General features: G+C 39.3%; 1 protein-coding gene across 1 annotated transcript in view; it reads left to right on the forward strand.

Annotated features, from left to right (window-relative positions):
• Positions 1 to 23,744, forward strand: part of LOC119975646 (serine-rich adhesin for platelets-like) — a 134,088-nt gene that overhangs the window by 69,786 nt on the left and 40,558 nt on the right. The window contains exons 16-34 of the mRNA XM_038815428.1: positions 538 to 633; positions 1,216 to 1,311; positions 2,882 to 2,971; positions 3,554 to 3,649; positions 5,481 to 5,576; positions 6,159 to 6,254; positions 8,086 to 8,181; positions 8,764 to 8,859; positions 10,430 to 10,525; positions 11,108 to 11,203; positions 13,453 to 13,548; positions 15,120 to 15,215; positions 15,799 to 15,894; positions 17,465 to 17,560; positions 18,141 to 18,236; positions 19,807 to 19,896; positions 20,479 to 20,574; positions 22,145 to 22,234; positions 22,817 to 22,912. Of these exons, the coding sequence (XP_038671356.1) occupies positions 538 to 633; positions 1,216 to 1,311; positions 2,882 to 2,971; positions 3,554 to 3,649; positions 5,481 to 5,576; positions 6,159 to 6,254; positions 8,086 to 8,181; positions 8,764 to 8,859; positions 10,430 to 10,525; positions 11,108 to 11,203; positions 13,453 to 13,548; positions 15,120 to 15,215; positions 15,799 to 15,894; positions 17,465 to 17,560; positions 18,141 to 18,236; positions 19,807 to 19,896; positions 20,479 to 20,574; positions 22,145 to 22,234; positions 22,817 to 22,912 (1,806 nt within the window). The remainder of the gene's footprint in view (positions 1 to 537; positions 634 to 1,215; positions 1,312 to 2,881; positions 2,972 to 3,553; positions 3,650 to 5,480; positions 5,577 to 6,158; positions 6,255 to 8,085; positions 8,182 to 8,763; positions 8,860 to 10,429; positions 10,526 to 11,107; positions 11,204 to 13,452; positions 13,549 to 15,119; positions 15,216 to 15,798; positions 15,895 to 17,464; positions 17,561 to 18,140; positions 18,237 to 19,806; positions 19,897 to 20,478; positions 20,575 to 22,144; positions 22,235 to 22,816; positions 22,913 to 23,744) is intronic.

Consider the following 23,744-nt stretch of genomic DNA (forward strand, 5'->3'; position numbering starts at 1 on the left):
TTGAGATCAAAGTAAGCGCTGAATCGCATCCACAATTTATCATAATTAACTATTTTTCGCTGTTATTTAACATTTCTATGATTAGAATATATGACAACTTCTGGAGCAATCCAACTTTTCACAGTAATTCTTCACCGTAAATTCATAGCTTTGTTAATGTAATCCGACTTGTGACACTAAAGGTTATTATTATTATTGACAGGAAAAAGTACAAATGTTGGTGATACCTTTTGCAGAAACGAAAAGCAAACAATGATATTCATTGGTACTTTGTAAACTATAAATAAAATTGAGCAGACAAGTTTGTTATGCCTGTAGTTGAAAAATCTTGTTACATTGTACTTCAGAATACAACATGTACCCCTTAAATTGGAGATCCAGGGGAGTCTGCAAATAAGTATCACAGCACTCAAATTTTCAAATCTCACATGATTTTTATTCATGTTGTTGACCTTATCTTGCTGAATTTATGTGCTTTTTGCTGCAATTAATTGGGCGATTGCGTCACTTCACTGCCAACTCTATTGTCATCAACAGCAACATCACCATCAACTTCAACATCAACTGAACCATCTACAATGGTAACCACAGCTTTCAACACTTCAGCTTCAACAGCAATAAGTGAAACAACAGGTATTTCCAGTGCTATCCAATTGTCAATGTTCAACATTTAACTGATAAGTGATATGTAAAACAAGCAGTGAACCAGTCTTACCTGGAATATCATCATCAACCTAAGTGAAATTGTAACAGCATTCAATGTTTTCATGATTTCATTCCGGCGAATGCCATAACATTTCCAATGCTACAATATCTGATCTTCCATCAAAAGTCAGGACATTTCCAGAACCATCAACATGTTGGAATTCTTGGACACATTTCAAATTTTCAAATCTCATTTTGCTTTCTCACAAATGAACTGAACTGAACACAGAGGGGTCTTTATGCTTCTTGTCACAATGCCTACAATCACTTCATTCAATCTTCTATAACTCTATATTAACAGCAAACCATCTTGTAACAAAGTACTTAAGAATACAATATGTGCTCCTTAACTTGGAGATCCGAATAAGTATCACAGCACTTTCAAATTTTTAAATCTCCCATGATTTTTATTTATGTTTGTTGACCTTCTCTCGCTCAATTTATATGCTTTTTGCTGCATTGATTTGGACTATTGCTTTACTTCACTGACAACTGTGTTATCATCAACAGCAACATCACCATCAACTTCAACATCAACTGAACCATCTACAACGGCAACCACAGCTTTAAACACTTCAGCGTCAACGTCAATAAGTGAAACAACAGGTATTTCCAGTGCTATCCAATTGACAATGTTTAACTATTAACTGATAACTCATATGTTAAACAGGCAGTGAACCAATCTTTCCTGGAATATCATCATCAACATTTCTGAAATTGGAACAGCCTTCCAAATTCTCATGGTTTCATGCCTGCGAATAGCCTTACCTTTCCATTGCTACAATATCAGTTCATCCATCAAAAGTCAGGACATTTCCTGAACCATCAACATGCTTGAATTCTTGGACACATTTCAAATTTTCAAATCTCATTTTGATTTCTCACAAATGAACTGAATCAAATAAAACAAATGGGTGTTTGTGCTTCTTGTCACACCACCCACAATCACTACTTTATTCAAGATTTGTTGTCAAAACAAAATCAATAAACATGCTCACGCAGTGACATTCCTATCTTTCCTAATAATGGATATGACTCGTGCCATAAGGAATAAATGCTTGATTCATGTATGAGTTATCATTGACGCTCCTTCAATGGGATCATACTTTAATGACATTCACTTCCGCTGCAAACGAGATGACGTTCTCTCGGCTGCTGGGAACTTCCCCTCACCGGCCCGCCAGGCCCGACCCCTGACAGTTACAAACTGGCACCCCAGATCCATGGCACTGTCCACATGGGACCTAGGAAGTGTTGCTGGCACTCTGGCAGTAACACCTAGGTGCCCTGGCAGCTCCATAATTGCTGGTGGCACTGCAAGGATGACAGACTGGTAATGCCAAGGTGCGCGTTACTGAGGATACCACACTGCGTACCTGACCACTCGGGCTTTCTACTGGTCTGTGAGATGTACCCAAGGTGCCATTACACATGGTCCATGTTTGTGTTGCCCTATCCTAAATGGCGCACTGGCGATGTCCCGCATTCATTGCCATTTGCTCCTCGACGCTGGAAGAACCGTTGTACCGGTATTTTGAATAACTCATTTCAGTGGTGCATTTAAATATGCATTTCTGGGTCTTGCCCAGCCCGATTTGGGGCTTTCCCGGGCTTCACCCAGCACGCCTGGGGATCTGTGTTGAGATCAAAGTGAGCGCTGAATCGCATCCACAATTTATCATAATTAACTATTTTTCGCTGTTATTTAACATTTCTATGATTAGAATATATGACAACTTCTTGAGCTATCCAAATTTTCACAGTAACTTTTCACCGTAAATTCATAGCTTTGTTAATGTAATCCGACTTGTGACACTAAAGGTTATTATTATTATTGACAGGAAAAAGTACAAATGTTGGTGATACCTTTTGCAGAAACGAAAAGCAAACAATGATATCCATTGGTACTTTGTTAACTCTGAATAAAATTGAGCAGACAAGTTTGTTATGCGTGTAGTTGAAAAATCTTGTTACATTGTACTTCAGAATACAACATGTACCCCTTAAATTGGAGATCCAGGGTAGTCTGCAAATAAGTATCACAGCACTCAAATTTTCAAATCTCACATGATTTTTATTCATATTGTTGACCTTTTCTTGCTGAATTTATGTGCTTTTTGCTGCAATTAATTGGGCGATTGCGTCACTTCACTGCCAACTCTATTATCATCAACAGCAACATCACCATCAACTTCAACTGAACCATCTACAATGGTAACCACAGCTTTCAACACTTCAGCTTCAACAGCAATAAGTGAAACAACAGGTATTTCCAGTGCTATCCAATTGTCAATGTTCAACGTTTAACTGATAAGTGATATGTAAAACAAGCAGTGAACCAGTCTTACCTGGAATATCATCATCAACCGAAGTGAAATTGTAACAGCATTCAATGTTTTCATGATTTCATTCCGGCGAATGCCATAACATTTCCAATGCTACAATATCTGATCATCCATCAAAAGTCAGGACATTTCCAGAACCATCAACATGTTGGAATTCTTGGACACATTTCAAATTTTCAAATCTCATTTTGCTTTCTCACAAATGAACTGAACTGAACACAGAGGGGTCTTTATGCTTCTTGTCACAATGCCTACAATCACTTCATTCAATATTCTATAACTCTATATTAACAACAAACCATCTTGTAACAAAGTACGTAAGAATACAATATGTGCTCCTCAACTTGGAGATCCGAATAGGTATCACAGCACTTTCAAATTTTAAAATCTCCCATGATTTTTATTTATGTTTGTTGACCTTCTCTTGCTCAATTTATATGCTTTTTGCTGCATTGATTTGGACCATTGCTTTACTTCACTGACAACTGTGTTATCATCAACAGCAACATCACCATCAACTTCAACATCAACTGAACCATCTATAACGGCAACCACAGCTTTAAACACTTCAGCGTCAACATCAATAAGTGAAACAACAGGTATTTCCAGTGCTATCCAATTGACAATGTTTAACCATTAACTGATAACTCATATGTTGAACAGGCAGTGAACCAACCTTTCCTGGAATATCATCATCAACATTTCTGAAATTGGAACAGCCTTCCAAATTCTCATGGTTTCATGCCTGCGAATAGCCTTACATTTCCATTGCTACAATATCAGTTCATCCATCAAAAGTCAGGACATTTCCTGAACCATCAACATGCTTGAATTCTTGGACACATTTCAAATTTTCAAATCTCATTTTGATTTCTCACAAATGAACTGAAACAAATAAAACAAATGGGTGTTTGTGCTTCTTGTCACACCACCCACAATCACTACTTTATTCAAGATTTGTTGTCAAAACAAAATCAATAAACATGCTCACGCAGTGACATTCCTATCTTTACTAATAATGGATAGTGTCATAAGGAATAAATGCTTGATTCATGTATGAGTTATCACTGATGCTCCTTCAATGGGAACATACATTAATGACATTCACTTCCGCTGCAAACGAGATGACGTTCTCTCGGCTGCTGGGAACTTCCCCTTACCGGCCCGCCAGGCCCAACCCCTGACAGTTACAAACTGGCACCCCAGATCCATGGCACTATCCACATGGGACCTTGGAAGTGTTGCTGGCACTCTGGCAGTACCACCCAGGTGCTCTGGCAGCTCCATAATTGCTGTGCCACTTGCCCAGGTGGCACTGCAAGGATGACAGACTGGTAATGCCAAGGTGACCGTGACTGAGGATACCACACTGTGTACTTGACCACTCGGGCTTTCTACTGGTCTGTGAGATATACCCAAGGTGCCATTACACATGGTCCACGTTTGTGTTGCCCCATCCTTTTTTTTTTCTTTATTTTTTATAAATTTAGATTACCCAATTCATTTTTTCCAATTAAGGGGGCAATTTAGCGTGTCCAATCCACCTACCCTGCACATTTTTGGGTTGTGGGGGCGAAACCCACGCAGACACGGGGAGAATGTGCAAACTCCACACGGACAGTGACCCAGAGCCGGGATCGAACCTGGGACCTCAGCGCCGTGAGGCAGCGGTGCATACCACTAGGCCTCCATGCTGCCCTGTGTTGCCCCATCGTAAATGGCACGCTGGCGATGTCCCGCATTCATTGCCATTTGCTCCTCGGTGCTGGAAGATCCGTTGTACCGGTATTTTGAATAACTAATTTCAGTGGTGCCTTTAAATATGCATTTCTGGGTCTTGCCCAGCCCGATTTGGGGCTTTCCCAGGCTTCACCCAGCACGCCTGGATCCGTGTTGAGATCAAAGTAAGCGCTGACTCGCATCCACAATTTATCATAATTAACTATTTTTCGCTGTTATTTAACATTTCTATGATTAGAATATATGACAACTTCTGGAGCAATCCAACTTTTCACAGTAATTCTTCACCGTAAATTCATAGCTTTGTTAATGTAATCCGACTTGTGACACTAAAGGTTATTATTATTATTGACAGGAAAAAGTACAAATGTTGGTGATACCTTTTGCAGAAACGAAAAGCAAACAATGATATTCATTGGTACTTTGTAAACTATAAATAAAATTGAGCAGACAAGTTTGTTATGCCTGTAGTTGAAAAATCTTGTTACATTGTACTTCAGAATACAACATGTACCCCTTAAATTGGAGATCCAGGGGAGTCTGCAAATAAGTATCACAGCACTCAAATTTTCAAATCTCACATGATTTTTATTCATGTTGTTGACCTTATCTTGCTGAATTTATGTGCTTTTTGCTGCAATTAATTGGGCGATTGCGTCACTTCACTGCCAACTCTATTATCATCAACAGCAACATCACCATCAACTTCAACATCAACTGAACCATCTACAATGGTAACCACAGCTTTCAACACTTCAGCTTCAACAGCAATAAGTGAAACAACAGGTATTTCCAGTGCTATCCAATTGTCAATGTTCAACGTTTAACTGATAAGTGATATGTAAAACAAGCAGTGAACCAGTCTTACCTGGAATATCATCATCAACCGAAGTGAAATTGTAACAGCATTCAATGTTTTCATGATTTCATTCCGGCGAATGCCATAACATTTCCAATGCTACAATATCTGATCTTCCATCAAAAGTCAGGACATTTCCAGAACCATCAACATGTTGGAATTCTTGGACACATTTCAAATTTTCAAATCTCATTTTGCTTTCTCACAAATGAACTGAACTGAACACAGAGGGGTCTTTATGCTTCTTGTCACAATGCCTACAATCACTTCATTCAATCTTCTATAACTCTATATTAACAGCAAACCATCTTGTAACAAAGTACTTAAGAATACAATATGTGCTCCTCAACTTGGAGATCCGAATAAGTATCACAGCACTTTCAAATTTTTAAATCTCCCATGATTTTTATTTATGTTTGTTGACCTTCTCTCGCTCAATTTATATGCTTTTTGCTGCATTGATTTGGACTATTGCTTTACTTCACTGACAACTGTGTTATCATCAACAGCAACATCACCATCAACTTCAACATCAACTGAACCATCTACAACGGCAACCACAGCTTTAAACACTTCAGCGTCAACGTCAATAAGTGAAACAACAGGTATTTCCAGTGCTATCCAATTGACAATGTTTAACTATTAACTGATAACTCATATGTTAAACAGGCAGTGAACCAATCTTTCCTGGAATATCATCATCAACATTTCTGAAATTGGAACAGCCTTCCAAATTCTCATGGTTTCATGCCTGCGAATAGCCTTACCTTTCCATTGCTACAATATCAGTTCATCCATCAAAAGTCAGGACATTTCCTGAACCATCAACATGCTTGAATTCTTGGACACATTTCAAATTTTCAAATCTCATTTTGATTTCTCACAAATGAACTGAATCAAATAAAACAAATGGGTGTTTGTGCTTCTTGTCACACCACCCACAATCACTACTTCATTCAAGATTTGTTGTCAAAACAAAATCAATAAACATGCTCACGCAGTGACATTACTATCTTTACTAATAATGGATAGTGTCATAAGGAATAAATGCTTGATTCATGTATGAGTTATCACTGATGCTCCTTCAATGGGAACATACATTAATGACATTCACTTCCGCTGCAAACGAGATGACGTTCTCTCGGCTGCTGGGAACTTCCCCTTACCGGCCTGCCAGGCCCAACCCCTGACAGTTACAAACTGGCACCCCAGATCCATGGCACTATCCACATGGGACCTTGGAAGTGTTGCTGGCACTCTGGCAGTACCACCCAGGTGCTCTGGCAGCTCCATAATTGCTGTGCCACTTGCCCAGGTGGCACTGCAAGGATGACAGACTGGTAATGCCAAGGTGACCGTGACTGAGGATACCACACTGTGTACTTGACCACTCGGGCTTTCTACTGGTCTGTGAGATATACCCAAGGTGCCATTACACATGGTCCACGTTTGTGTTGCCCCATCCTTTTTTTTTTTTTATTTTTTATAAATTTAGATTACCCAATTCATTTTTTCCAATTAAGGGGGCAATTTAGCGTGTCCAATCCACCTACCCTGCACATTTTTGGGTTGTGGGGGCGAAACCCACGCAGACACGGGGAGAATGTGCAAACTCCACACGGACAGTGACCCAGAGCCGGGATCGAACCTGGGACCTCAGCGCCGTGAGGCAGCGGTGCTTACCACTAGGCCTCCGTGCTGCCCTGTGTTGCCCCATCGTAAATGGCACGCTGGCGATGTCCCGCATTCATTGCCATTTGCTTCTCGGTGCTGGAAGATCCGTTGTACCGGTATTTTGAATAACTAATTTCAGTGGTGCCTTTAAATATGCATTTCTGGGTCTTGCCCAGCCCGATTTGGGGCTTTCCCAGGCTTCACCCAGCACGCCTGGATCCGTGTTGAGATCAAAGTAAGCGCTGAATCGCATCCACAATTTATCATAATTAACTATTTTTCGCTGTTATTTAACATTTCTATGATTAGAATATATGACAACTTCTGGAGCAATCCAACTTTTCACAGTAACTTCTTCACCGTAAATTCATAGCTTTGTTAATGTAATCCGACTTGTGACACTAAAGGTTATTATTATTATTGACAGGAAAAAGTACAAATGTTGGTGATACCTTTTGCAGAAACGAAAAGCAAACAATGATATTCATTGGTACTTTGTAAACTATAAATAAAATTGAGCAGACAAGTTTGTTATGCCTGTAGTTGAAAAATCTTGTTACATTGTACTTCAGAATACAACATGTACCCCTTAAATTGGAGATCCAGGGGAGTCTGCAAATAAGTATCACAGCACTCAAATTTTCAAATCTCACATGATTTTTATTCATGTTGTTGACCTTATCTTGCTGAATTTATGTGCTTTTTGCTGCAATTAATTGGGCGATTGCGTCACTTCACTGCCAACTCTATTATCATCAACAGCAACATCACCATCAACTTCAACATCAACTGAACCATCTACAATGGTAACCACAGCTTTCAACACTTCAGCTTCAACAGCAATAAGTGAAACAACAGGTATTTCCAGTGCTATCCAATTGTCAATGTTCAACATTTAACTGATAAGTGATATGTAAAACAAGCAGTGAACCAGCCTTACCTGGAATATCATCATCAACCTAAGTGAAATTGTAACAGCATTCAATGTTTTCATGATTTCATTCCGGCGAATGCCATAACATTTCCAATGCTACAATATCTGATCATCCATCAAAAGTCAGGACATTTCCAGAACCATCAACATGTTGGAATTCTTGGACACATTTCAAATTTTCAAATCTCATTTTGCTTTCTCACAAATGAACTGAACTGAACACAGAGGGGTCTTTATACTTCTTGTCACAATGCCTACAATCACTTCATTCAATCTTCTATAACTCTATATTAACAGCAAACCATCTTGTAACAAAGTACTTAAGAATACAATATGTGCTCCTTAGCTTGGAGATCCGAATAAGTATCACAGCACTTTCAAATTTTTAAATCTCCCATGATTTTTATTTATGTTTGTTGACCTTCTCTCTCTCAATTTATATGCTTTTTGCTGCATTGATTTGGACTATTGCTTTACTTCACTGACAACTGTGTTATCATCAACAGCAACATCACCATCAACTTCAACATCAACTGAACCATCTACAACGGCAACCACAGCTTTAAACACTTCAGCGTCAACATCAATAAGTGAAACAACAGGTATTTCCAGTGCTATCCAATTGACAATGTTTAACCATTAACTGATAACTCATATGTTGAACAGGCAGTGAACCAATCTTTCCTGGAATATCATCATCAACATTTCTGAAATTGGAACAGCCTTCCAAATTCTCATGGTTTCATGCCTGCGAATAGCCTTACATTTCCATTGCTACAATATCAGTTCATCCATCAAAAGTCAGGACATTTCCTGAACCATCAACATGCTTGAATTTTTGGACACATTTCAAATTTTCAAATCTCATTTTGATTTCTCACAAATGAACTGAAACAAATAAAACAAATGGGTGTTTGTGCTTCTTGTCACACCACCCACAATCACTACTTTATTCAAGATTTGTTGTCAAAACAAAATCAATAAACATGCTCACGCAGTGACATTCCTATCTTTCCTAATAATGGATATGACTCGTGCCATAAGGAATAAATGCTTGATTCATGTATGAGTTATCATTGACGCTCCTTCAATGGGATCATACTTTAATGACATTCACTTCCGCTGCAAACGAGATGACGTTCTCTCGGCTGCTGGGAACTTCCCCTCACCAGCCCGCCAGGCCCGACCCCTGACAGTTATAAACTGGCACCCCAGATCCATGGCACTGTCCACATGGGACCTAGGAAGTGTTGCTGGCACTCTGGCAGTAACACCTAGGTGCCCTGGCAGCTCCATAATTGCTGGTGGCACTGCAAGGATGACAGACTGGTAATGCCAAGGTGCGCGTTACTGAGGATACCACACTGCGTACCTGACCACTCGGGCTTTCTACTGGTCTGTGAGATGTACCCAAGGTGCCATTACACATGTTCCATGTTTGTGTTGCCCTATCCTAAATGGCGCACTGGCGATGTCCCGCATTCATTGCCATTTGCTCTTCGACGCTGGATGAACCGTTGTACCGGTATTTTGAATAACTCATTTCAGTGGTGCATTTAAATATGCATTTCTGGGTCTTGCCCAGCCCGATTTGGGGCTTTCCCGGGCTTCACCCAGCACGCCTGGGGATCTGTGTTGAGATCAAAGTGAGCGCTGAATCGCATCCACAATTTATCATAATTAACTATTTTTCGCTGTTATTTAACATTTCTATGATTAGAATATATGACAACTTCTTGAGCTATCCAACTTTTCACAGTAACTTTTCACCGTAAATTCATAGCTTTGTTAATGTAATCCGACTTGTGACACTAAAGGTTATTATTATTATTGACAGGAAAAAGTACAAATGTTGGTGATACCTTTTGCAGAAACGAAAAGCAAACAATGATATCCATTGGTACTTTGTTAACTCTGAATAAAATTGAGCAGACAAGTTTGTTATGCGTGTAGTTGAAAAATCTAGTTACATTGTACTTCAGAATACAACATGTACCCCTTAAATTGGAGATCCAGGGTAGTCTGCAAATAAGTATCACAGCACTCAAATTTTCAAATCTCACATGATTTTTATTCAAATTGTTGACCTTTTCTTGCTGAATGTATGTGCTTTTTGCTGCAATTAATTGGGCGATTGCGTCACTTCACTGCCAACTCTATTATCATCAACAGCAACATCACCATCAACTTCAACATCAACTGAACCATCTACAATGGTAACCACAGCTTTCAACACTTCAGCTTCAACAGCAATAAGTGAAACAACAGGTATTTCCAGTGCTATCCAATTGTCAATGTTCAACATTTAACTGATAAGTGATATGTAAAACAAGCAGTGAACCAGTCTTACCTGGAATATCATCATCAACCTAAGTGAAATTGTAACAGCATTCAATGTTTTCATGATTTCATTCCGGCGAATGCCATAACATTTCCAATGCTACAATATCTGATCATCCATCAAAAGTCAGGACATTTCCAGAACCATCAACATGTTGGAATTCTTGGACACATTTCAAATTTTCAAATCTCATTTTGCTTTCTCACAAATGAACTGAACTGAACACAGAGGGGTCTTTATGCTTCTTGTCACAATGCCTACAATCACTTCATTCAATATTCTATAACTCTATATTAACAACAAACCATCTTGTAACAAAGTACGTAAGAATACAATATGTGCTCCTCAACTTGGAGATCCGAATAAGTATCACAGCACTTTCAAATTTTAAAATCTCCCATGATTTTTATTTATGTTTGTTGACCTTCTCTTGCTCAATTTATATGCTTTTTGCTGCATTGATTTGGACCATTGCTTTACTTCACTGACAACTGTGTTATCATCAACAGCAACATCACCATCAACTTCAACATCAACTGAACCATCTACAACGGCAACCACAGCTTTAAACACTTCAGCGTCAACATCAATAAGTGAAACAACAGGTATTTCCAGTGCTATCCAATTGACAATGTTTAACCATTAACTGATAACTCATATGTTGAACAGGCAGTGAACCAATCTTTCCTGGAATATCATCATCAACATTTCTGAAATTGGAACAGCCTTCCAAATTCTCATGGTTTCATGCCTGCGAATAGCCTTACATTTCCATTGCTACAATATCAGTTCATCCATCAAAAGTCAGGACATTTCCTGAACCATCAACATGCTTGAATTCTTGGACACATTTCAAATTTTCAAATCTCATTTTGATTTCTCACAAATGAACTGAAACAAATAAAACAAATGGGTGTTTGTGCTTCTTGTCACACCACCCACAATCACTACTTTATTCAAGATTTGTTGTCAAAACAAAATCAATAAACATGCTCACGCAGTGACATTCCTATCTTTCCTAATAATGGATATGACTCGTGCCATAAGGAATAAATGCTTGATTCATGTATGAGTTATCATTGACGCTCCTTCAATGGGATCATACTTTAATGACATTCACTTCCGCTGCAAACGAGATGACGTTCTCTCGGCTGCTGGGAACTTCCCCTCACCGGCCCGCCAGGCCCGACCCCTGACAGTTACAAACTGGCACCCCAGATCCATGGCACTGTCCACATGGGACCTAGGAAGTGTTGCTGGCACTCTGGCAGTAACACCTAGGTGCCCTGGCAGCTCCATAATTGCTGGTGGCACTGCAAGGATGACAGACTGGTAATGCCAAGGTGCGCGTTACTGAGGATACCACACTGCGTACCTGACCACTCGGGCTTTCTACTGGTCTGTGAGATGTACCCAAGGTGCCATTACACATGGTCCATGTTTGTGTTGCCCTATCTCTCCTAAATGGCGCACTGGCGATGTCCCGCATTCATTGCCATTTGCTCCTCGACGCTGGAAGAACCGTTGTACCGGTATTTTGAATAACTCATTTCAGTGGTGCATTTAAATATGCATTTCTGGGTCTTGCCTAGCCCGATTTGGGGCTTTCCCGGGCTTCACCCAGCACGCCTGGGGATCTGTGTTGAGATCAAAGTGAGCGCTGAATCGCATGCACAATTTATCATAATTAACTATTTTTCGCTGTTCTTTAACATTTCTTTGATTAGAATATATGACAACTTCTTGAGATATCCAACTTTTCACAGTAACTTTTCACCGTAAATTCATAGCTTTGTTAATGTAATCCGACTTGTGACACTAAAGGTTATTATTATTATTGACAGGAAAAAGTACAAATGTTGGTGATACCTTTTGCAGAAACGAAAAGCAAACAATGATATCCATTGGTACTTTGTTAACTCTGAATAAAATTGAGCAGACAAGTTTGTTATGCGTGTAGTTGAAAAATCTAGTTACATTGTACTTCAGAATACAACATTTACCCCTTAAATTGGAGATCCAGGGTAGTCTGCAAATAAGTATCACAGCACTCAAATTTTCAAATCTCACATGATTTTTATTCATATTGTTGACCTTTTCTTGCTGAATTTATGTGCTTTTTGCTGCAATTAATTGGGCGATTGCGTCACTTCACTGCCAACTCTATTATCATCAACAGCAACATCACCATCAACTTCAATCACTGAACCATCTACAATGGTAACCACAGCTTTCAACACTTCAGCTTCAACAGCAATAAGTGAAACAACAGGTATTTCCAGTGCTATCCAATTGTCAATGTTCAACATTTAACTGATAAGTGATATGTAAAACAAGCAGTGAACCAGTCTTACCTGGAATATCATCATCAACCGAAGTGAAATTGTAACAGCATTCAATGTTTTCATGATTTCATTCCGGCGAATGCCATAACATTTCCAATGCTACAATATCTGATCATCCATCAAAAGTCAGGACATTTCCAGAACCATCAACATGTTGGAATTCTTGGACACATTTCAAATTTTCAAATCTCATTTTGCTTTCTCACAAATGAACTGAACTGAACACAGAGGGGTCTTTATGCTTCTTGTCACAATGCCTACAATCACTTCATTCAATATTCTATAACTCTATATTAACAACAAACCATCTTGTAACAAAGTACGTAAGAATACAATATGTGCTCCTCAACTTGGAGATCCGAATAAGTATCACAGCACTTTCAAATTTTAAAATCTCCCATGATTTTTATTTATGTTTGTTCACCTTCTCTTGCTCAATTTATATGCTTTTTGCTGCATTGATTTGGACCATTGCTTTACTTCACTGACAACTGTGTTATCATCAACAGCAACATCACCATCAACTTCAACATCAACTGAACCATCTACAACGGCAAGCACAGCTTTAAACACTTCAGCGTCAACATCAATAAGTGAAACAACAGGTATTTCCAGTGCTATCCAATTGACAATGTTTAACCATTAACTGATAACTCATATGTTGAACAGGCAGTGAACCAATCTTTCCTGGAATATCATCATCAACATTTCTGAAATTGGAACAGCCTTCCAAATTCTCATGGTTTCATGCCTGCGAATAGCCTTACATTTCCATTGCTACAATATCAGTTCATCCATCAAAAGTCAGGACATTTCCTGAACCATCAACATGCTTGAATTCTTGGACACATTTCAAATTTTCAAATCTCATTTTGATTTCTCACAAATGAACTGAAACAAATAAAACAAATGGGTGTTTGTGCTTCTTGTCACACCACCCACAATCACTACTTCATTCAAGATTTGTTGTCAAAACAAAATCAATAAACATGCTCACGCAGTGACATTCCTATCTTTCCTAATAATGGATATGACTCGTGCCATAAGGAATAAATGCTTGATTCATGTATGAGTTATCATTTACTCTCCTTCAATGGGATCATACTTTAATGACATTCACTTCCGCTGCAAACGAGATGACGTTCTCTCGGCTGCTGGGAACTTCCCCTCACCGGCCCGCCAGGCCCGACCCCTGACAGTTACAAACTGGCACCCCAGATCCATGGCACTGTCCACATGGGACCTAGGAAGTGTTGCTGGCACTCTGGCAGTAACACCTAGGTGCCCTGGCAGCTCCATAATTGCTGGTGGCAATGCAAGGATGACAGACTGGTAATGCCAAGGTGCGCGTTACTAAGGATACCACACTGTGTACCTGACCACTCGGGCTTTCTACTGGTCTGTGAGATGTACCCAAGGTGCCATTACACATGTTCCATGTTTGTGTTGCCCTATCCTAAATGGCGCACTGGCGATGTCCCGCATTCATTGCCATTTGCTCCTCGACGCTGGAAGAACCGTTGTACCGGTATTTTGAATAACTCATTTCAGTGGTGCATTTAAATATGCATTTCTGGGTCTTGCCCAGCCCGATTTGGGGCTTTCCCGGGCTTGACCCAGCACGCCTGGGGATCTGTGTTGAGATCAAAGTGAGCGCTGAATCGCATGCACAATTTATCATAATTAACTATTTTTCGCTGTTCTTTAACATTTCTTTGATTAGAATATATGACAACTTCTTGAGATATCCAACTTTTCACAGTAACTTTTCACCGTAAATTCATAGCTTTGTTAATGTAATCCGACTTGTGACACTAAAGGTTATTATTATTATTGACAGGAAAAAGTACAAATGTTGGTGATACCTTTTGCAGAAACGAAAAGCAAACAATGATATCCATTGGTACTTTGTTAACTCTGAATAAAATTGAGCAGACAAGTTTGTTATGCGTGTAGTTGAAAAATCTAGTTACATTGTACTTCAGAATACAACATGTACCCCTTAAATTGGAGATCCAGGGTAGTCTGCAAATAAGTATCACAGCACTCAAATTTTCAAATCTCACATGATTTTTATTCATATTGTTGACCTTTTCTCTGCTGAATTTATGTGCTTTTTGCTGCAATTAATTGGGCGATTGCGTCACTTCACTGCCAACTCTATTATCATCAACAGCAACATCACCATCAACTTCAACATCAACTGAACCATCTACAATGGTAACCACAGCTTTCAACACTTCAGCTTCAACAGCAATAAGTGAAACAACAGGTATTTCCAGTGCTATCCAATTGTCAATGTTCAACAGTTTAACTGATAAGTGATATGTAAAACAAGCAGTGAACCAGTCTTACCTGGAATATCATCATCAACCGAAGTGAAATTGTAACAGCATTCAATGTTTTCATGATTTCATTCCGGCGAATGCCATAACATTTCCAATGCTACAATATCTGATCATCCATCAAAAGTCAGGACATTTCCAGAACCATCAACATGTTGGAATTCTTGGACACATTTCAAATTTTCAAATCTCATTTTGCTTTCTCACAAATGAACTGAACTGAACACAGAGGGGTCTTGATGCTTCTTGTCACAATGCCTACAATCACTTCATTCAATATTCTATAACTCTATATTAACAACAAACCACCTTGTAACAAAGTACGTAAGAATACAATATGTGCTCCTCAACTTGGAGATCCGAATAAGTATCACAGCACTTTCAAATTTTAAAATCTCCCATGATTTTTATTTATGTTTGTTGACCTTCTCTTGCTCAATTTATATGCTTTTTGCTGCATTGATTTGGACCATTGCTTTACTTCACTGACAACTGTGTTATCATCAACAGCAACATCACCATCAACTTCAACATCAACTGAACCATCTACAACGGCAAGCACAGCTTTAAACACTTCAGCGTCAACATCAATAAGTGAAACAACAGGTATTTCCAGTGCTATCCAATTGACAATGTTTAACCATTAACTGATAACTCATATGTTGAACAGGCAGTGAACCAATCTTTCCTGGAATATCATCATCAACATTTCTGAAATTGGAACAGCCTTCCAAATTCTCATGGTTTCATGCCTGCGAATAGCCTTACATTTCCATTGCTACAATATCAGTTCATCCATCAAAAGTCAGGACATTTCCAGAACCATCAACATGCTTGAATATTTGGACACATTTCAAATTTTCAAATCTCATTTTGATTTCTCACAAATGAACTGACACAAATAAAACAAATGGGTGTTTGTGCTTCTTGTCACACCACACACAATCACTACTTTATTCAAGATTTGTTGTCAAAACAAAATCAATAAACATGCTCACGCAGTGACATTCCTATCTTTCCTAATAAAGGATATGACTCGTGCCATAAGGAATAAATGCTTGATTCATGTATGAGTTATCATTGACGCTCCTTCAATGGGATCATACTTTAATGACATTCACTTCCGCTGCAAACGAGATGACGTTCTCTCGGCTGCTGGGAACTTCCCCTCACCGGCCCGCCAGGCCCGACCCCTGACAGTTACAAACTGGCACCCCAGATCCATGGCACTGTCCACATGGGACCTAGGAAGTGTTGCTGGCACTCTGGCAGTAACACCTAGGTGCCCTGGCAGCTCCATAATTGCTGGTGGCACTGCAAGGATGACAGACTGGTAATGCCAAGGTGCGCGTTACTGAGGATACCACACTGCGTACCTGACCACTCGGGCTTTCTACTGGTCTGTGAGATGTACCCAAGGTGCCATTACACATGTTCCATGTTTGTGTTGCCCTATCCTAAATGGCGCACTGGCGATGTCCCGCATTCATTGCCATTTGCTCCTCGACGCTGGAAGAACCGTTGTACCGGTATTTTGAATAACTCATTTCAGTGGTGCATTTAAATATGCATTTCTGGGTCTTGCCCAGCCCGATTTGGGGCTTTCCCGGGCTTCACCCAGCACGCCTGGGGATCTGTGTTGAGATCAAAGTGAGCGCTGAATCGCATGCACAATTTATCATAATTAACTATTTTTCGCTGTTATTTAACATTTCTATGATTAGAATATATGACAACTTCTTGAGCTATCCAACTTTTCACAGTAACTTTTCACCGTAAATTCATAGCTTTGTTAATGTAATCCGACTTGTGACACTAAAGGTTATTATTATTATTGACAGGAAAAAGTACAAATGTTGGTGATACCTTTTGCAGAAACGAAAAGCAAACAATGATATCCATTGGTACTTTGTTAACTCTGAATAAAATTGAGCAGACAAGTTTGTTATGCGTGTAGTTGAAAAATCTAGTTACATTGTACTTCAGAATACAACATGTACCCCTTAAATTGGAGATCCAGGGTAGTCTGCAAATAAGTATCACAGCACTCAAATTTTCAAATCTCACATGATTTTTATTCATATTGTTGACCTTTTCTTGCTGAATTTATGTGCTTTTTGCTGCAATTAATTGGGCGATTGCGTCACTTCACTGCCAACTCTATTGTCATCAACAGCAACATCACCATCAACTTCAACATCAACTGAACCATCTACAATGGTAACCACAGCTTTCAACACTTCAGCTTCAACAGCAATAAGTGAAACAACAGGTATTTCCAGTGCTATCCAATTGTCAATGTTCAACGTTTAACTGATAAGTGATATGTAAAACAAGCAGTGAACCAGTCTTACCTGGAATATCATCATCAACCGAAGTGAAATTGTAACACCATTCAATGTTTTCATGATTTCATTCCGGCGAATGCCATAACATTTCCAATGCTACAATATCTGATCATCCATCAAAAGTCAGGACATTTCCAGAACCATCAACATGTTGGAATTCTTGGACACATTTCAAATTTTCAAATCTCATTTTGCTTTCTCACAAATGAACTGAACTGAACACAGAGGGGTCTTTATGCTTCTTGTCACAATGCCTACAATCACTTCATTCAATATTCTATAACTCTATATTAACAACAAACCATCTTGTAACAAAGTACGTAAGAATACAATATGTGCTCCTCAACTTGGAGATCCGAATAAGTATCACAGCACTTTCAAATTTTAAATCTCCCATCATTTTTATTTATGTTTGTTCACCTTCTCTTGCTCAATTATATGCTTTTTGCTGCATTGATTTGGACCATTGCTTTACTTCACTGACAACTGTGTTATCATCAACAGCAACATCACCATCAACTTCAACATCAACTGAACCATCTACAACGGCAAGCACAGCTTTAAACACTTCAGCGTCAACATCAATAAGTGAAACAACAGGTATTTCCAGTGCGATGCAATTGACAATGTTTAACCATTAACTGATAACTCATATGTTGAACAGGCAGTGAACCAATCTTTCCTGGAATATCATCATCAACATTTCTGAAATTGGAACAGCCTTCCAAATTCTCATGGTTTCATGCCTGCGAATAGCCTTACATTTCCATTGCTACAATATCAGTTCATCCATCAAAAGTCAGGACATTTCCAGAACCATCAACATGCTTGAATTCTTGGACACTTTTCAAATTTTCAAATCTCATTTTGATTTCTCACAAATGAACTGAAACAAATAAAACAAATGGGTGTTTGTGCTTCTTGTCACACCACCCACAATCACTACTTTATTCAAGATTTGTTGTCAAAACAAACTCAATAAACATGCTCACGCAGTGACATTCCTATCTTTCCTAATAATGGATATGACTCGTGCCATAAGGAATAAATGCTTGATTCATGTATGAGTTATCATTGACGCTCCTTCAATGGGATCATACTTTAATGACATTCACTTCCGCTGCAAACGAGATGACGTTCTCTCGGCTGCTGGGAACTTCCCCTCACCGGCCCGCCAGGCCCGACCCCTGACAGTTACAAACTGGCACCCCAGATCCATGGCACTGTCCACATGGGACCTAGGAAGTGTTGCTGGCACTCTGGCAGTAACACCTAGGTGCCCTGGCAGCTCCATAATTGCTGGTGGCACTGCAAGGATGACAGACTGGTAATGCCAAGGTGCGCGTTACTGAGGATACCACACTGCGTACCTGACCACTCGGGCTTTCTACTGGTCTGTGAGATGTACCCAAGGTGCCATTACACATGTTCCATGTTTGTGTTGCCCTATCCTAAATGGCGCACTGGCGATGTCCCGCATTCATTGCCATTTGCTCCTCGACGCTGGAAGAACCGTTGTACCGGTATTTTGAATAACTCATTTCAGTGGTGCATTTAAATATGCATTTCTGGGTCTTGCCCAGCCCGATTTGGGGCTTTCCCGGGCTTCACCCAGCACGCCTGGGGATCTGTGTTGAGATCAAAGTGAGCGCTGAATCGCATGCACAATTTATCATAATTAACTATTTTTCGCTGTTATTTAACATTTCTATGATTAGAATATATGACAACTTCTTGAGCTATCCAACTTTTCACAGTAACTTTTCACCGTAAATTCATAGCTTTGTTAATGTAATCCGACTTGTGACACTAAAGGTTATTATTATTATTGACAGGAAAAAGTACAAATGTTGGTGATACCTTTTGCAGAAACGAAAAGCAAACAATGATATCCATTGGTACTTTGTTAACTCTGAATAAAATTGAGCAGACAAGTTTGTTATGCGTGTAGTTGAAAAATCTAGTTACATTGTACTTCAGAATACAACATTTACCCCTTAAATTGGAGATCCAGGGTAGTCTGCAAATAAGTATCACAGCACTCAAATTTTCAAATCTCACATGATTTTTATTCATATTGTTGACCTTTTCTTGCTGAATTTATGTGCTTTTTGCTGCAATTAATTGGGCGATTGCGTCACTTCACTGCCAACTCTATTATCATCAACAGCAACATCACCATCAACTTCAACTGAACCATCTACAATGGTAACCACAGCTTTCAACACTTCAGCTTCAACAGCAATAAGTGAAACAACAGGTATTTCCAGTGCTATCCAATTGTCAATGTTCAACGTTTAACTGATAAGTGATATGTAAAACAAGCAGTGAACCAGTCTTACCTGGAATATCATCATCAACCGAAGTGAAATTGTAACACCATTCAATGTTTTCATGATTTCATTCCGGCGAATGCCATAACATTTCCAATGCTACAATATCTGATCATCCATCAAAAGTCAGGACATTTCCAGAACCATCAACATGTTGGAATTCTTGGACACATTTCAAATTTTCAAATCTCATTTTGCTTTCTCACAAATGAACTGAACTGAACACAGAGGGGTCTTTATGCTTCTTGTCACAATGCCTACAATCACTTCATTCAATATTCTATAACTCTATATTAACAACAAACCATCTTGTAACAAAGTACGTAAGAATACAATATGTGCTCCTCAACTTGGAGATCCGAATAAGTATCACAGCACTTTCAAATTTTAAAATTTCCCATCATTTTTATTTATGTTTGTTCACCTTCTCTTGCTCAATTTATATGCTTTTTGCTGCATTGATTTGGACCATTGCTTTACTTCACTGACAACTGTGTTATCATCAACAGCAACATCACCATCAACTTCAACATCAACTGAACCATCTACAACGGCAAGCACAGCTTTAAACACTTCAGCGTCAACATCAATAAGTGAAACAACAGGTATTTCCAGTGCTATCCAATTGACAATGTTTAACCATTAACTGATAACTCATATGTTGAACAGGCAGTGAACCAATCTTTCCTGGAATATCATCATCAACATTTCTGAAATTGGAACAGCCTTCCAAATTCTCATGGTTTCATGCCTGCGAATAGCCTTACATTTCCATTGCTACAATATCAGTTCATCCATCAAAAGTCAGGACATTTCCTGAACCATCAACATGCTTGAATTCTTGGACACATTTCAAATTTTCAAATCTCATTTTGATTTCTCACAAATGAACTGAAACAAATAAAACAAATGGGTGTTTGTGCTTCTTGTCACACCACCCACAATCACTACTTCATTCAAGATTTGTTGTCAAAACAAACTCAATAAACATGCTCACGCAGTGACATTCCTATCTTTCCTAAAAATGGATATGACTAGTGCCATAAGGAATAAATGCTTGATTCATGTATGAGTTATCATTTACTCTCCTTCAATGGGATCATACTTTAATGACATTCACTTCCGCTGCAAACGAGATGACGTTCTCTCGGCTGCTGGGAACTTCCCCTCACCGGCCCGCCAGGCCCGACCCCTGACAGTTACAAACTGGCACCCCAGATCCATGGCACTGTCCACATGGGACCTAGGAAGTGTTGCTGGCACTCTGGCAGTAACACCTAGGTGCCCTGGCAGCTCCATAATTGCTGGTGGCACTGCAAGGATGACAGACTGGTAATGCCAAGGTGCGCGTTACTGAGGATACCACACTGCGTACCTGACCACTCGGGCTTTCTACTGGTCTGTGAGATGTACCCAAGGTGCCATTACACATGTTCCATGTTTGTGTTGCCCTATCCTAAATGGCGCACTGGCGATGTCCCGCATTCATTGCCATTTGCTCCTCGACGCTGGAAGAACCGTTGTACCGGTATTTTGAATAACTCATTTCAGTGGTGCATTTAAATATGCATTTCTGGGTCTTGCCCAGCCCGATTTGGGGCTTTCCCGGGCTTCACCCAGCACGCCTGGGGATCTGTGTTGAGATCAAAGTGAGCGCTGAATCGCATGCACAATTTATCATAATTAACTATTTTTCGCTGTTATTTAACATTTCTATGATTAGAATATATGACAACTTCTTGAGCTATCCAACTTTTCACAGTAACTTTTCACCGTAAATTCATAGCTTTGTTAATGTAATCCGACTTGTGACACTAAAGGTTATTATTATTATTGACAGGAAAAAGTACAAATGTTGGTGATACCTTTTGCAGAAACGAAAAGCAAACAATGATATCCATTGGTACTTTGTTAACTCTGAATAAAATTGAGCAGACAAGTTTGTTATGCGTGTAGTTGAAAAATCTAGTTACATTGTACTTCAGAATACAACATGTACCCCTTAAATTGGAGATCCAGGGTAGTCTGCAAATAAGTATCACAGCACTCAAATTTTCAAATCTCACATGATTTTTATTCATATTGTTGACCTTTTCTTGCTGAATTTATGTGCTTTTTGCTGCAATTAATTGGGCGATTGCGTCACTTCACTGCCAACTCTATTATCATCAACAGCAACATCACCATCAACTTCAACTGAACCATCTACAATGGTAACCACAGCTTTCAACAGTTCAGCTTCAACAGCAATAAGTGAAACAACAGGTATTTCCAGTGCTATCCAATTGTCAATGTTCAACGTTTAACTGATAAGTGATATGTAAAACAAGCAGTGAACCAGTCTTACCTGGAATATCATCATCAACCGAAGTGAAATTGTAACACCATTCAATGTTTTCATGATTTCATTCCGGCGAATGCCATAACATTTCCAATGCTACAATATCTGATCATCCATCAAAAGTCAGGACATTTCCAGAACCATCAACATGTTGGAATTCTTGGACACATTTCAAATTTTCAAATCTCATTTTGCTTTCTCACAAATGAACTGAACTGAACACAGAGGGGTGTTTATGCTTCTTGTCACAATGCCTACAATCACTTCATTCAATATTCTATAACTCTATATTAACAACAAACCATCTTGTAACAAAGTACGTAAGAATACAATATGTGCTCCTCAACTTGGAGATCCGAATAAGTATCACAGCACTTTCAAATTTTAAAATCTCCCATCATTTTTATTTATGTTTGTTCACCTTCTCTTGCTCAATTAATATGCTTTTTGCTGCGTTGATTTGGACCATTGCTTTACTTCACTGACAACTGTGTTATCATCAACAGCAACATCACCATCAACTTCAACATCAACTGAACCATCTACAACGGCAAGCACAGCTTTAAACACTTCAGCGTCAACATCAATAAGTGAAACAACAGGTATTTCCAGTGCTATCCAATTGACAATGTTTAACCATTAACTGATAACTCATATGTTGAACAGGCAGTGAACCAATCTTTCCTGGAATATCATCATCAACATTTCTGAAATTGGAACAGCCTTCCAAATTCTCATGGTTTCATGCCTGCGAATAGCCTTACATTTCCATTGCTACAATATCAGTTCATCCATCAAAAGTCAGGACATTTCCTGAACCATCAACATGCTTGAATTCTTGGACACATTTCAAATTTTCAAATCTCATTTTGATTTCTCACAAATGAACTGAAACAAATAAAACAAATGGGTGTTTGTGCTTCTTGTCACACCACCCACAATCACTACTTATTCAAGATTTGTTGTCAAAACAAACTCAATAAACATGCTCACGCAGTGACATTCCTATCTTTCCTAATAAATGGATATGACTCGTGCCATAAGGAATAAATGCTTGATTCATGTATGAGTTATCATTGACGCTCCTTCAATGGGATCATACTTTAATGACATTCACTTCCGCTGCAAACGAGATGACGTTCTCTCGGCTGCTGGGAACTTCCCCTCACCGGCCCGCCAGGCCCGACCCCTGACAGTTACAAACTGGCACCCCAGATCCATGGCACTGTCCACATGGGACCTAGGAAGTGTTGCTGGCACTCTGGCAGTAACACCTAGGTGCCCTGGCAGCTCCATAATTGCTGGTGGCAATGCAAGGATGACAGACTGGTAATGCCAAGGTGCGCGTTACTAAGGATACCACACTGTGTACCTGACCACTCGGGCTTTCTACTGGTCTGTGAGATGTACCCAAGGTGCCATTACACATGTTCC

The sequence above is a fragment of the Scyliorhinus canicula genome, chromosome 13, assembly GCF_902713615.1.
Source record: "Scyliorhinus canicula chromosome 13, sScyCan1.1, whole genome shotgun sequence".
Taxonomy (NCBI): domain Eukaryota; kingdom Metazoa; phylum Chordata; class Chondrichthyes; order Carcharhiniformes; family Scyliorhinidae; genus Scyliorhinus; species Scyliorhinus canicula.